At 54.4% G+C, this 14,466-nt stretch overlaps 6 protein-coding genes across 6 annotated transcripts; 3 read left to right on the top strand and 3 right to left on the bottom strand.

Annotated features, from left to right (window-relative positions):
• Positions 1–344: 344 nt before the first annotated feature.
• HMPREF1541_06895 (uncharacterized protein) lies at positions 345–1,684 on the top strand (the record flags this gene model as incomplete). The annotated part of the gene is made up of 2 exons (XM_008721221.1): positions 345–427; positions 475–1,684. 2 exons carry the CDS (start codon positions 345–347, stop codon positions 1,682–1,684), a joined length of 1,293 nt encoding a protein of 430 aa, XP_008719443.1.
• Positions 1,685–2,206: 522 nt separating this feature from the next.
• HMPREF1541_06894 (uncharacterized protein) lies at positions 2,207–3,658 on the top strand (the record flags this gene model as incomplete). The annotated part of the gene is made up of 1 exon (XM_008721220.1): positions 2,207–3,658. One exon carries the CDS (start codon positions 2,207–2,209, stop codon positions 3,656–3,658), a length of 1,452 nt encoding a protein of 483 aa, XP_008719442.1.
• Positions 3,659–3,803: 145 nt separating this feature from the next.
• HMPREF1541_06893 (uncharacterized protein) lies at positions 3,804–5,627 on the bottom strand (the record flags this gene model as incomplete). The annotated part of the gene is made up of 7 exons (XM_008721219.1): positions 3,804–4,087; positions 4,138–4,175; positions 4,235–4,373; positions 4,419–4,591; positions 4,641–5,014; positions 5,062–5,354; positions 5,402–5,627. 7 exons carry the CDS (start codon positions 5,625–5,627, stop codon positions 3,804–3,806), a joined length of 1,527 nt encoding a protein of 508 aa, XP_008719441.1.
• A 1,144-nt stretch (positions 5,628–6,771) lies between these two features.
• HMPREF1541_06892 (uncharacterized protein) lies at positions 6,772–9,207 on the top strand (the record flags this gene model as incomplete). The annotated part of the gene is made up of 2 exons (XM_008721218.1): positions 6,772–8,187; positions 8,320–9,207. 2 exons carry the CDS (start codon positions 6,772–6,774, stop codon positions 9,205–9,207), a joined length of 2,304 nt encoding a protein of 767 aa, XP_008719440.1.
• Positions 9,208–9,839: 632 nt separating this feature from the next.
• On the bottom strand, positions 9,840–12,233 carry HMPREF1541_06891 (uncharacterized protein; the record flags this gene model as incomplete). The annotated part of the gene is made up of 1 exon (XM_008721217.1): positions 9,840–12,233. The coding sequence occupies one exon, from the start codon at positions 12,231–12,233 to the stop codon at positions 9,840–9,842; it is 2,394 nt and encodes a 797-aa protein (XP_008719439.1).
• Positions 12,234–13,038: 805 nt separating this feature from the next.
• On the bottom strand, positions 13,039–14,406 carry HMPREF1541_06890 (uncharacterized protein; the record flags this gene model as incomplete). The annotated part of the gene is made up of 1 exon (XM_008721216.1): positions 13,039–14,406. One exon carries the CDS (start codon positions 14,404–14,406, stop codon positions 13,039–13,041), a length of 1,368 nt encoding a protein of 455 aa, XP_008719438.1.
• Between the last annotated feature and the right edge of the window lie 60 nt (positions 14,407–14,466).

The raw sequence follows: 14,466 nt of genomic DNA, 5'->3' as shown, positions 1-14,466 counted from the left end.
CTCCCCATGTGAAGAAATCCTGGGCTTGGCTCGCGTCACCGTGGATTTCGGCTCACGTGTTATCGATAAGGCCCTGCATCCGACATTTCGGGGCCTTCGATTTGCTGGCTAAACTGCTGGGTGGAAACGGGTCTGCGAGGCTTCGGTCATGCGGCCCATCCAGCTCAACAACTTTTTGCGACGCGTTGCTTCTGTGATACGACCGGCGCCCAACGCCCATATATGAACCCCTCGTGACCCCAGACTTGATGCTTCTGATCCCTCGTAACATCGTTTCTCTCATTCGCCAGTCACCAAGAGCAGTCCGTCCGTCAGCCTGTCGTCTCCTCCATTCCACACCCACCATGGATGGCATCAAGTCCAAGATGTCGGGACTTTCGCCCTTTTCAAAGAAACACAAGGTCACCGTCGTGGGCTCAGGTAACTGGTGCGCACATCTGACCCTGATATTCTTGCTCCAGCTAACCTCAACAGGGGCTCGACCATCTCCAAAGTCGTAGCAGAAAACACGGCCGCCTACCCAGATGTATTCGAGAAGAACGTTCAGATGTGGGTGTACGAGGAGCAGGTAGAGCTCAAGAAGGATTCAAAGCATTACAAGGAAGGCGACACACTATCCAGCGGTCCCCAGCCCCTCACCAAACTCATCAACGAACTCCACGAGAACGTAAAATACCTACCCGGCATACCCCTCCCCCACAATGTCGTTGCGAACCCCTCGATTCAGGACGCCGTCAAAGATTCGACAATACTCATTTTCAACCTACCTCACCAGTTTATTGTCGGGCTCTGCAAACAGATGCAAGGCCATATCCCACCTTACGCTCGTGGCATCTCGTGTATCAAGGGCGTGAACGTCGAAGAATCCACAATTTCCCTCTTCTCAGAGACCATCGGGCATCAGCTCGGCATCTACTGCGGTGCCCTCTCGGGTGCCAACATTGCCAATGAAGTCGCATTGGAGAAATACTCCGAGACCACAATCGCCTACGACCCTCCTCCAATGGACTCACAGAACCCCACACCTGCCACGTCCAGAGGACCCAGTCCTTCCGCCTCCCACGCCGACCTTACCCAACTCGAACACAAAGACGTCCATGGCAAGCCTCTGAAAGCCAAGCTCAAGCCACTCCCTTCTGAGTACAAGCCGATCGACCACGAGCTGATGAAGAGGCTCTTCCACCGACCTTACTTTCACGTACGAGTCATCTCAGATGTTGCCGGCGTCTCGTTAGGTGGTGCATTGAAGAACGTGATCGCCGTTGCAGCCGGCTGGGTCGACGGTCTCGGCTGGGGTGACAATGCCAAAGCGGCCATCATGCGCGTGGGCCTGCTGGAGATGGTTGAATTTGGCAAGCGCTTCTTTGGCAAGACAGTCAAGACAGGCACCTTTACTGAAGAGTCGGCCGGCGTTGCGGATCTCATCACCACCTGCAACGGTGGTCGGCACGTGCGCTGCGCGCGCATGAGCATCAAAGAGGGGAAGCCGATTGAGGAGATTGAGGCCCGCGAACTCAATGGTCAGAAGCTCCAAGGCACAAGCACGGCATACGAGGTCAACACTTTCTTGAAGAGCCAGGGTATGGAGAACGACTTCCCATTATTCACGGCGGTATACAGCATCTTGGAGGGCAAAGCCAAGGCGGAGGATATTCCACAGTTGATCGTGGCAGAGAGCGGTTGAGTGGGACTGGCCTTGCGCTATGTGTGATATGCTATGCATTCGTGGGGTGAGTATTGCATTGGTCCGAGGCATGGCGTAGGTGATGGTTTGGGTTGTTGTGCCATGATACCCAGCGAAGAGTGATAGAACACGCGCCGGATTATGATGGTGGGGTCCGTCGTGGGGTGAAAATTCGGGGCTCGGAAAACTATCATAGCGGTTATGACCAAAGCGAAATACGAGCGATTCACTTGCACTACATTGAGCCAGAGCGCGTTTGATCATCAGCTTTTCTATGAATCTCTTTTGCTATGCTGTGCTCAACTGGTTCGACTATTCCTTGATTGAGACGTAGCTAAGCCCACTACAACACCGCCTGCTTTGATCCCGCGACTAGGCGGTCTCGACAACGCCGCTCGCGCGACGCCCGCCCGCATCGTGCGAGCGAAACCTACTAGCAACGGCGCGTCCCTCCCAGCGTACGTTGTTGAAATCTACGAAACCCCCGGCCGACGACTTTTCTCCCCCTCGACCAGCAGCACCATGCAGCCCACAGACACTTCCCCTGCCACCAACGGCGCCACTCAGCACATGCACACGAACGGCGACCACGGCAACCACCACGAACCACCCCTCTCTGCACCATCCCGACTGATCCCTCCGGACCCCCTAACAAGCCGGTATTCCCGCCAACTCCTCCTCCCCCCGCTCCACGGCCTCGCGGGCCAACGGCTCCTGTCCTCCTCCCGCGTCCTGCTCGTCGGTCTCGGCGGCCTCGGCTGCCCCGCGGCGTTGTACCTGGCGGCCGCGGGCGTCGGCACCTTGGGATTCGTCGACGCCGACGTGGTGGAGGAGTCGAATCTGCACCGCCAGATCCTGCATGCCGAGGACAGGGTGGGGATGCTGAAGGTGGAGAGCGCGAGGGAGGGGGTGAGGGCTGTTAATTCGGCGGTGGAGGTTAGGTGTTGGGGGGAGAGGGTTGGGGGGAGGAGGGTGGTGGAGATTTTGGAGGGGGGCGGGGGTGGAGATGGGCGACGGGACGGTGAGGCGGAGGGGAAGGGGAGGTGGGATTTGGTGCTGGATTGTAGTGATAATCCGGCGACGAGGTATGCGGTTAGTGATGCGGCGGTGTTGGTGGGCGTGCCGGTGGTGAGTGGGGCGGCGCAGAGGGGGGAGGGGCAACTGATGGTGTTGAATTGGAGGTGGGGAGAGGAGAAAGGAGGGCAAAAAAGGGGGCCGTGTTATCGCTGTGTGTTCCCCCGGCCGCCGGATCCGGAGATGGTCAAGGGGTGTAGTGAGATTGGGGTGTTGGGCACGGCGGTGGGGGTCGTGGGCGTCTTGATGGCGCAGGAGGCGATCAAGTTGCTGGTTAATGGAGGGAGGGTCGTGGATGGGGGAGGGAGGGAGGGGAAGGGGGAGATGTTGCTGTTCAATGCTTTTGGGGGTGGATTGAAAGGGATGTGGAGGGGGGTTGGGTTGAGGGGAAGGAGGGAAACGTGCGTGAGTTGTGGGGTGGAGGAAGTGGTGAGGAAGAGTGGCGGCAAGAAGATCACAAGAGACGAAGTTTTAAGCGGGATATTGGACTATGAGACCTTTTGTGGAAAGGTGGAGGATGTGAGGGTCTTGAGGCCGGATGAGAGGGTCACAGCGAAACAATTTCTGGAGGTCAGTCACGGTCAAGAACGAGTCATTGATGTCAGGGAGGATATTGAGATTGAGCTGGGAAGCCGGTTGCCGGGAACGGTGAACATCCCATTCTCAAAGATAATGAGGGATGCTGAAGAGGCATTCCAGGGCGTGGAGTGGCAGGATGAGGCGGAAACGGGAAAGGGGGACGAGAAGGTGTATTTTGTCTGCCATAGAGGCAACGATAGCCAGATCGCCGCCAGGCGATTGAAAGAACTTGATGAGCAGCTGGGTAGAAAGCGAGGCTGGATTGGCGATGTGCAGGGCGGGTTTCTGGCCATGGAGCGGCTACAGAGTGGTTCTCATTGAGACGATGTTTCTATTCATTATGATACCCCATCTAGAGTTCAATGTTTGAGAAAAGTCCTCGAACCCTAGACAGATGATTACCTGAGCCGAACGGGTGCATGTGTTGGTGGTCACTCTCCTCTCCTGGGTTTCAAGAGGATTCCCTTCACAGGGTATAGATGAAATCCGGTCGCTTGTCGCCGAGCTTATCGATCTCTTCCTCGGTCTTGCCCTCCACCCAGACATTTCGCTCACCGTTGCGCCGTTTGGCGTTTTCTCTGCGGAGCAGCAGGTGTTGGACGATGCTGCCTCCAAGAAGCCACGCAGTTTCGTAGGCAAGGACCACGGCGTGGCCGGGCTTGAAGCGTGGTTTGTCTTCGGTTCTGTATATGTTGCTGGAGACGATTCCGTTCAGATTGCCCCAACCAATCACAAATCCGAGCGAGATACCTATCCCAACGTTAGCCAAGCACTCACAATACAGTCCACTTTCTTCTTACCTCGCTTGTAGACGCCTTCGACATTGTTGGCCGTCCAGCTGTTGAGATGAGGTTAGCAAGTGACTTGTGCAAGGCAATCGGTACCTGATTGACTTACGAGATGGTGTTAGGAATGCAAGGATAGATTCCCATGGCGCCCAGGAAGGTGCCAGCATATTGGATGTGCGGGTCACCACTACCAAGAAGCATGGCGAAGCCGGTGATTCCGAAAAAGGACATGGCCATGTTGCAATAGCCTGGAAAATGTCAGACGTTGACATATAACATAAAGGTGAACTTACCTCGCTGGCCCGTACGATCCGCGATGAAGCCAACGGCAATGGTCACAACTGCAGCTACAGCGTATGGTGGTACACTAAGAAGTTGAGCATGAGTGTTCTTGTAACCCATCTGTTGAATGATGGTGGGTATGAAGAGTGAGAAGGCATAGAGAGCGCCATCGCAACCCATGTAGCTAGACATATTAGCTTTTTGAGTACCGCTCAAGAGAACGGCGGACTTACATTACCATGCCGGTGTAGGTCTTCCAATCTTTCAGGCTAGCCCACAGATAAGCCAGTTTAAACTGCTCGTGCTCTGCAGAAGACTGTTTGTCGAGCTTCAGGCGTCTAATGACTCGTCTGCGATCGTCTTCGGTTAAAAAGGTCGCCTCATCGGGGAAATCGTGAACCATCCAGAACGAGATGACTGCGATGACAATAGTGGCGAGGCCTTCCAAGATGAAGATCCAAGCCCATCCAGGCTTTCCACCGACGCCATCCATGTTGGCAATAGCGGCGGCAAGAAGACCACCAAATGATCCTGCTAATGCGGCGGCGGAGAAGAAGATGGCGGCGCGGATTCCGAACTCTCTACGGCGATACCAGCAACTAAGGTACTGTTCCAAGTCAGCTCATCCCACGGTCGGCGTGAGGGTGTTCCCACATAGTTGACTCCCGGGAAGAGTCCGGCCTCGGTCAAGCCCAGAAACCATCGTACAGTCAAGAGCCCGCCGTAGTCGTGCACAAGACCCATGGTGGTCATGCATATGCCCCACAGGATCATGGTCACCGGTAAGAAGATAGAAGGCCGGAAGTATTTCAGCAAGATCTGGGTCAACGGCTCACTCAGTGAGTAAGAGATAAAGAAGATGGTGAGCGTGTTATTGTACTCGTTGTTGGACATCTTCAGATCTTCCTGAAGACCTTCGATTTTGGCATTTCCAATGTTGGTACGGTCTGCGAGGCATGAGAACAGATCATCACGAATGGAGACACGAGCTCACCAAGGAATGAGATCAAATAGAGTAAGCAGAGCCATGGAATGAGGCGGATATCGAGCTTCCAGAGAAGCCTGCGATCGATCTTCTGCCGCTCTTCTTCGCTCAGGCCCGCATCTGGATCTGGAACCTCCTCATCCAATGCAGCTCTTGGGTCCTTCTCCACGTGTTTCTCGTGATCAGAAGGGGAGCGGTCGCTGTTAGAGTCGCGTTGGGCCACGGGTTTCTCCATGTTTGTTGCAATGTGTGGGTTAGGAAGTGGCAGAACAAGGCAAGATTGTGTCCAAACTAGGTGGTCACAACGGGCAGGCGGGAAAACAGCTGCTTATGTGCCAGACCTAGGGGATCTCCAAGAATCATCATCATCATGTGGGCGTCGCTAGCGGCACATATCGGACGTCGCTTCACCGGGCGATCGGCTTGTCATTTCGAACAGTGATTACCAGCACGCCGACCGGCTCATGAGCGAAACGACCATGTGGGTGCATAGCACCCCTGGTTCCAGCAAAGTCCCCGCCACTCAGCATGCGGACAGAACGTGGCGGGCGGAATCTGGCATGGTCCTTGGAGGTTGAACTACCGCAAAGAGGAAGGTGTGCATCGATAAGAAGCGGGATGGCCATTCAACGTCGACAAACAGCTTTCTCCTCACGGAGAGGCCCCTGTCGCCAAGGCCCGGGAGATCAAGAGTCCCAAGCTTCGGGCGCAAGCTTTACCGAGGTGCCGCCAATGACGTGAAATAAGAGTTTGGCCTCTACTGGGCGCCCAGACCGCCTCGATGTTCTGTCTTCACTGCCATTATACAAGCTGTCTTCCGTTTGACGGCTGCACTTGGAACTCACCGGCAATACCGAGCGAAGCGTAGTCGAAAAGGAGTTCGAGCGTCGTGACATGCAGCTCCGAGCAGTCCTTGAAGTGATGTCCATGGTGTCGATTCGCTCCTGAATGGAATTTGAATAGACGCAGCAAGGCGGAACAAAGCCCTGGTACGCACAAGGATAGGGAAGTGATGTGGTGTTGTCTGCTGCGGACGTGGAGAGCAGCATCTCGAGGCCACTCATCGATGTCGTAAGCGACAGGAGGTAGGAGGGGCACAAGTACGACGCGTGCCTTCGATCGGTCCTGGAGACCATGGTCTTTTGCGAGGACCATGAGCTTTGCGGTCCTGACAGGCATGCAACAGTGAAGGAGCAATGCAGCTGTAAGTATTACGGTCAGGCACAGTCCCTAGTGGTGCCTTCCACGTGTGAATTGTTGCCAGACTTCTTCCATTCCCACCTTCACCCACTTGCCACTATTGTCTTCATCACCACCATTGACGGTTTTGGCATTGCTTCTCTTGCATCTCATTGTTCTCTGGATTTCTTGTCATCATAATGGGGTTTCACGCCCAGCCTAAATACCCTTCCATGGAGAGACAGGACCTCACCCAGGGTCAGCTTGGAAGCTTCAAGTTCACCCCAGTCGACGTTCAGACCAATACCCGTGGCGACACTCCCCTCTTTCTGCAAGCTCAGTCTCTTCTTAGAGCCCGCGTTGGTGAACAGGGAGGTTTTGAGTTCATCACCGAGGACTACCAGAACAATTTTGCATCGCTTGCATCACAGCAATCGCTCGGCGGAACAGTCCAGAACTTCTCCCCTCGCCTCAGCCCAGGTTTTTCTTCTGCTACCACTTGTCGACCTGCTACTCCTCCTTCGGATCCCGGTTACTTCAATAGACATATCAAGCCCGACCTTGAGGACTCGCGCCTGAAACTCGGTCCAGCTGCCTTCAGATCCGCTGTCAACGGCAACAGTCCTGAGAAGAACTTCAGTCAGTCTCGACCTCGAGCTGAGGTAGGTCACCTAGCCTCCGGACTTCACTTGTCCCCATTCAGAGAGCTCTACTTATCATTGCGTCTTCCACAGTCAAACCTGACAAGCTTCTACCTTCCATCCGTTCCGCAACAACCCTTCTGGACCATGGACCCTACCGTCCAAGCCTTCGAGCCCTCCTCCGAGGCTACTGTACCTACCATTGCCCTTGACTACTCCACAATTGTTCGCTGTCTCGTCTCCGAACAGGAGTCCCACGAGAGAGTGCAAAAGAGCCTTGAGCAAGCCCAGCTTCACATCAAGAAGTTGGAAGGCCAGCTTGAGAAGGCCAAGGCCAGAGAGATTGAATTGACTCTCACTCTCAAGTCTCTAAACGGCATCATCGACCGCCTCGAGAGTCGGCTTGATGTCATCGGTGAGAAGTCTGCAGAGCCTACCACTGGCGGCGATAACAATGGAGAGGGGGACATCATGACCGAGCGCCAAGACAAGAACACTGCGGCCTTGCCTATCACAACCAGCCTGACTGACGACTCCGCCCAGTCGATCACTACTGGAAAGACTGTCTCGGAGGCTGAGGCCGACTCTTCGGTCGATAGCAGCTCTATGATCAAGCAGCTCACCCCTAACGTCGATCACAACGACGCCTTCAACCTTGACCTCCTCCTGAAGCACAAGCGTGGCACTATCCCCAAATGGCAGACTAGAGCTCTGCGCAAGCACTTCGATATCGACAGTATCTCTGAAGACTCAGTTGACAAGTCTGCCGAAGAGTCCTTCAACCCCGACGAGTTGGTAGGCATCAGTCCCCCCAAGGCCAGTGGCATTCGTGATCGCACCAACGACGTCGACATGGCTACCACCACCAAAGCTACTCCAACCAAGAAGGAGCAAGTTACCACTCCTATCCAAGGCATATCCAACGATGACAATAAGACTGCGACTCCTACCAAGTACTCGCCTGCCAAGCTCTATGTAAGTCTATTCTCTCTGGCTCATCATCGAGCATACTAACTTTTACCAGACTGCTGACGATCCCCTCCTTCAGCTGGTACGACTTCTATAGCCACCCCTTGCTACCTTGTCTACAATGACTAACTTCGCTAGCCTGAGTCCTTCTTGTCAAAGTATCAGAAAGCTAAAAAACAGCCAGCTACTCTTGATTCTGCTGATGAGACTCCGTTCAAAACCGAGTTCCTCCGTAACAACATCGGTAAGCCATCTCTTTCCTCCGTCGCGACCATGCATAGCCTCAATGCCCGCGCTCCGAAAGTCGTCGATCCCACTGCACCCTACGAGCTCTCTATCAAATGGCAAATCAACAAAGAGAGTCCACTCTACGAGGAGGAAGAGATTGACAGAGCTATCAAATGGCAGCCTGCTGATGCCCGCTATGGTATCTTTTGGAAACATCCTGTTCGATATCTCGACCACAGCAGCAAGAACCTCTTCCGGACTGTCATGATCGACTACATTCCCAAGACTGCGACCTACAACGATGTCCTTGGCCAGATCTCTGGCGGTTCTCTCGAGAAGATTGAGATGGTTCCAGCCATCGGTAATGTGACGGATTACCAAACTGCTCGTGTCGTTTTCAACTTCGAGATCGGCGCTAGCACTACGGCCAACTTTGCTCGCGACCACGGCATGAAGATCAAAGACCAGCCCCTCCGTGTTTGGCAAGTTCTGACACAGACTTATCCCAAGAATATGGCTCTAGACCGCGATATCTTTGACAACGGGTTCACTCGAATCCTGCTCATCAACAATGCCAGCCAAGAAGCCCTTGCCATGATCCCGACCAAGCTTCAACACTTTCAGCGATCAATCGTCGACTTTGGAGAAACCTTCGACAGATATCCAATGGTCGAGTTCACCAGCGTGGCCGTAGCCATTCAAGCAATGGAAGTCCTCGTTGCCGACCCAAACTTCTCGGGTGCAGAATTCGACTTCGACGAGGATCCCTGTGGTGAGCCATATCCGTTCGCGCATTGAGGCATGCATTTGGTTCATGCTATGTACAAAAGCGATGTTTGTTTTGCTTTCTGATGTCTGGTGTGGCGCTAACATGGAAATTCTAGGCCGTTTCGGTCATGATGACGCTGCCATGAAAGACTGGTAGAGACCAGCTCCGACACGGCAATTACATCAGACGGGAGCCTTGATCGTCGCTGAAAAGTATTACAGACGAACAAGGAGAAAATCAGAAAGCAAATGGGCCAGCTTCGAACTGGCGAGATCATGGCGTAGCAAGTGCATGCTTTCGCAGAACGAAAGCGAGATTCAACGATGGTGTCGGCGGATAGCCACGAACGTTCCTGTAACGAAGGTCTGATGAGCCTGACCGATACCACGGAGAGCAACCCGGAAATGCAGCAGACAGTCATAATGATAAGTTTAAACTGTCGCATTGTCATGTGCATGGCAGTCTAATGCTGCCTGTTGGTTCTTCATTCTTCGTTGCTGAACCAAACTTCTCCGAAGCATGATTGCCAGACGTGTCTGATGCATCATGTCGCTAACGAACGCTGACTGAAACACCCTCTTAGGCGGCTGGCTCCCTGCGCAACTATCTCAACTGCTCCTGGCCACCATCAGACGGAGTCAAGACCACCAATGCGCAGCTCTCAACCAAAGTGAAACAACGTCTCGCCCTTCTTTCCCTTTCCCTTCCCCTTACCCTTCCCAGCAGTCTTTTTCCCTCCATCCGCATCATCTCCATCCACGCCGCCGCCCAGAGCTTCACTGACCGCCGCCGCAGCCTGTGCCGGGGTCGGATTCGCCCCGCCATTACCCCACGCATTGACGGGCGTCTGCACGCCAGAGTTCCTGCCGCTTCCGCCGCGGGAGCTCGTCAGGGCGGGGCCGTAGGCGCGGGTGTTGAAGCCGGAGATCATGGTGTTTAGAGGCTTAGATGCGGTGGGGAGGGAGGGGAAGAGGTCTTGGGTGCGTGCGGGGGGCTTTTGTGGGCGGGCTCCGCCGCCGGCGGCGCGGGAGGCTGATGTGCTGATGGAAGGGGTGATTGTGCGTGAGGTTGTGTTGGAGGAGGGGGCGCCGGCCCACGCGATGCTGGTGGATGGTGCGCGACGGGCGGAGCCGCTGGAGGCTGGGAGGGAGGGGAAGGCCTCGCCTCCACCGGTCAGGCCAGGGACTGCGCGGCCGTTGACCCCCGTGGGAGGGGTGAGGATGTTTCCCCAGCTGGCTTGTCGCGCGGCGTTGGATCGGCCGGACTGAGCCGTACTGCTCTTCAATTTCAACACTCGTCGCCCACTGCCTACATTGGCACCCATGCTCTCGTCAGCGGCCGGCGCCGCGCCCGATGGCAAAGGCAGGGATGGATAATCTTCGTTGATGCTGCGCCAACTGTTCCATGCGGCGAGGAGATCGGTCCGCTTGGTTCCATCCTCATAGAGATCGGCGAGCTCTCGGATGAGGATGCCAAGGTCGGCTGGACGGCTGGGAAACAGAGCGAAGAATGCATCAAGCAGGTCGTTGGCGGTAGTGGCGTTGGTGCGGTAGGAAGATATGTGGGAGCGGAACTGCGCAAGCTTGCCTTGGTCGTGCTCCAGGAGGTTGGCGGCGCGTTCGGTGACAGCGTTATGACGGAGCGCGCGGGCACGATCAGCAGGGTTGAGAGTCAGATTGTCGAGAGCGGGTGGGGAAGCTTGAGAAGGCGGCGACGGTTGGCGGCGAGGCTGTTGTGAAGCTTGAGACCCTGGGGCAGTGGGCTGTGTAAGTTGTCCGCCAAAGGTTCGGGTCGTCGTAGACTGAGCACTCTGAATGGCCATTTGTCGCTGATAGGCAAGCTCGGCTCGCGACAACGGCTGGGCGCTAGACATGGGCAAGGGTTCAGAGTTGGGATCTCGACCTCTACCACCGCCTCTCCGTGGTCGTTCGGGTTGATAAGGCGTGCGTACATCGAAACTAGAAAGATTCACGACCCGCTGGTCTCGTCTGACGTCTTTCGATAGACTGCCAGCGTGCTCCGCTAGCTGATGGGCTTTGAGATCGATCTCCGATTCGAATACGTTGGTTTTATTAGCTTGGCATTCCGCGTCCAAACAGACGTAGTGTTTCGTGGCGAAATGCTTCTCAAGTTCCTGGTAATTTAGGTAGTATTCGGGACTCCGGCCGGCATTTTGGCGATCACAGATGTGGCATCTTTCATGCTTCTCACGGCAATGCGTGTACAGCTCATCGTCGCCGTAGAATCTCTCTTTGCAGAAGCCACATTCAGGGTGTCCCTTAAAGCCGGACTGGTCAACGGCACCGGGGTTGTCGTCGCCTTTCTGCTCGTGTCTCCGCAACTCGCCAAAGGCAAACATCTCGTGCTCGTGAGCAAAGACTTTCTTGTGACGCACACACAGGTCGCACATCAGCTTTCCATGCTTCCCTTTGACGTGGCGTTGAAGATGTGGCCAGCCTTGACATGCCATATCGCAGGTCTTGTCCGGACAATTGTACCGCAGCAACAGAATGGTATCCTCAAGAATGGAGGGTTTCTCAAACTTGATGCCGAGGTTCTCGTCAATCTTTGCAAACTCATGATCCTTGAAGTCTTGAAACACCCTGTCGGTACTGTCTGTAAACACGACAAAGGGCGCTTCTGTTCGGCAGTGTGCACATGCTCGAGTTTTGTAAAGGGCTCTCATGCGCAGCGCACAGATATGGCAGGTCTGGTGGTTACATGGTCCTATTGCGGTGTGATCGATCGGACTGGCGCAGATGAAGCATACTTCAGCGTCGTCTGCGGGATTGTCGGTCTGCGGGTTCTCAGCTGGGCCACTGTCGCCGCCTTGGGTAGTCGGGGCAGCTCCGGTCAGGCGGGTACCGAAGCTGCCTGGCGGCCTGCTATGGCTGTGATCGGGTAGTGCTTCTAATTGACCGGCAGTTGTAGTTGTCGTGCTATCTCTTGGATACACGCCTCTTGCTCGGCCTCGGTTGCCTCGTTGACCGCGTTGGTTCCTCCCTCGACCTCGACCACGACCCCGAGGGGATGTCGGAGCTTCTGTAGAGTCCATGTTTGAGTAAATGTTATTTTGCCTTTGTGGAGACACTGCGTCTGTCATCAAAGCTTTGGGGAGAGAATTTGTTCGCCGAGTGTGTGCTATATATTTTGGCGACGTCTCGGTAGTTCGAAGGAGGGTGGCGTCCCACGAGCTCAAGATTTCGGTGCACCTAGTATGTGTGGGATCAGTCGAGAATTACAATGAGGTTGTTAGAGCTCTATCTGGCAAAAAGCGCCATACACTTTGTATGTATCAAGGGCTCGCTCCGGTGCTTTGGTGGGGGTTCATTCGGGCAGTTGGAATTTCGATAATGACGTCTCCACGCCAAAGTTCCCCGGCCTTGGCACGGTGGATCATCAGGTACACGATGGTGAGTCAGATCCTCTTAGTTGCCACACAGGTGAGATCTGAAAGAGTCATATTCTTTGGGAACTTGTATATTCTCAGGGATCTACTCCAGTGAGTGGTATCGTACTAAAAGGGTTTCGACGGTTGGTAAGCTGGCGAGTGGCAAACTAATATGCCCTAGTCCATGGCTATATCAATCGATACCCGCACGAGAGAGAGAGAGAGAGAGGGTCAATGCAGAGCCTATACGCACACACAAGCAGTTGGGATGCCTTTTCAGTACTAGACTGGATGTGCCTTGTGTTGGACCAAGGCTTCGGCGCCATTGCGGATTCTGAGCACGATATACTGCTTTCTGCAGCTTAGCCCTAGTGGATGCGCTGTGCGTTTATGAGGACGAACTCCCCAAGGCGTGTCCTGGACTGTGCACGGAGAAACCGACAGCTGATTTGGGTGCTCGGTAGCCAATTTAGTCGTCCACTTCCTCGAAGCGACCTTCCTCTTTAGCCTGCTCGACTGGGTTTTTCACATCCACAACCCCTGTGGCTTTGAGCCTTTCGAAGAGCACATATAACCGCTCGGCCTCGCGCTCCTTCTCTTCTTGCGTCATTTCTGGCATTTCCACATCAGGCTCTTTGTCCAAGCGCTGCCCTGTAACCGGATTCACTGGAACTTCTCCCTCGGTTGAAGATGATTGTTGAGCATTCTCCGGTATTGGTATCTTGTGCGTCATTAAGTAGCCCGCAGCGTAACCATAACCGACGTTCTTCACGAATGTGTGAGCATCCTTGTCTGATAGCTCAAAAAGCAGAGATGACACCGCCTCGGGCAAATGAACAAGCCCCGGAGCTGTCGTCAATTTGAGAAGGCGCGACGCCAGAGTTCCAGACTGGCCGAGAGGCAGACTACGTTCGTTGTCCTTTGGTAACAGCTCGGCCTTTAGCTTTTGCCTGATGTTGTTGCTGGCAAACGCATTCATCCTGCGTAGTATAGTCAAAAGCGAGATTAATTGCGTGTCAAGTGTGTTTTGTGGATAAGATTTCAAGCTCTGATCCAAGATCTCCACAAACTTATTTATGCTCGACTCCAGAATAGTATCATTCGAGAACCACTGCCTGCCGTCGGTCGTTTCTGTCTTCTCGTCGATCTCCAGACAAGCAAGAGCATTCAGGAGGTATGTAATCGGTGGCTGCAATGGAGGCGACGGGATTTTCGCTGTGCTGAGTATTTGAAACAATGGACGCATGGCTGGCATAAATTCATTGACCTGCTGTGGAGCAAAGCTGACCAGGTTGAACAGCAATTTCAGTGTCTCTGAAAGGGCCATTGATGTTATTCCTGCGCCAACAAGGGGTTCGCCTGCTGTGATATGGCGCTCAAAGTGGACCTGCATCTTTGAGGGCAACTCGCCTTCGACAACGAATTTCGGGACATTAGCGGACGCATTGTAGGTCATCAGAAACAGCATTCGCGAAGCCAGGAATTCGTCATCATCATCTGAATTTGAGAGGAGCTCGGCAGCCTTGGGTATGAATCCACACGCATCGAATGCATCCTGCGTCGAAGGGATGAGTATCAGGGCGTTCGCCAAGCAGCGTAATGCCTCACGAGCAACGTCTCTCGTGTACTTTCCGAAGCCGAAATGGCCTAGAATCTTCACAGCAGACTCGTCGTAGAGATTCTTGACATTATTGACATCGCGGCCAAGCACCTTTAATTGGCCGAAGATGTCCTTACGCTGAACGTCATTGAGGTCATTTTGCTGGATGTCCTGTGCTAAGAGGTCCAATCCATGTTTGACTGCAGCAGAGCCACCGAGGTCGGCCGATGTTTGCATCACCGCCGCTGTGCTTCGTGGATGGTAAAGTCACCGTGTTGGAAATTCGGAAGCGAGGGA

Source organism: Cyphellophora europaea (assembly GCF_000365145.1).
Source record: "Cyphellophora europaea CBS 101466 unplaced genomic scaffold supercont1.6, whole genome shotgun sequence".
Taxonomy (NCBI): Eukaryota; Fungi; Ascomycota; class Eurotiomycetes; order Chaetothyriales; family Cyphellophoraceae; genus Cyphellophora; species Cyphellophora europaea.
This window is presented reverse-complemented; position numbering and strand designations above follow the sequence as displayed.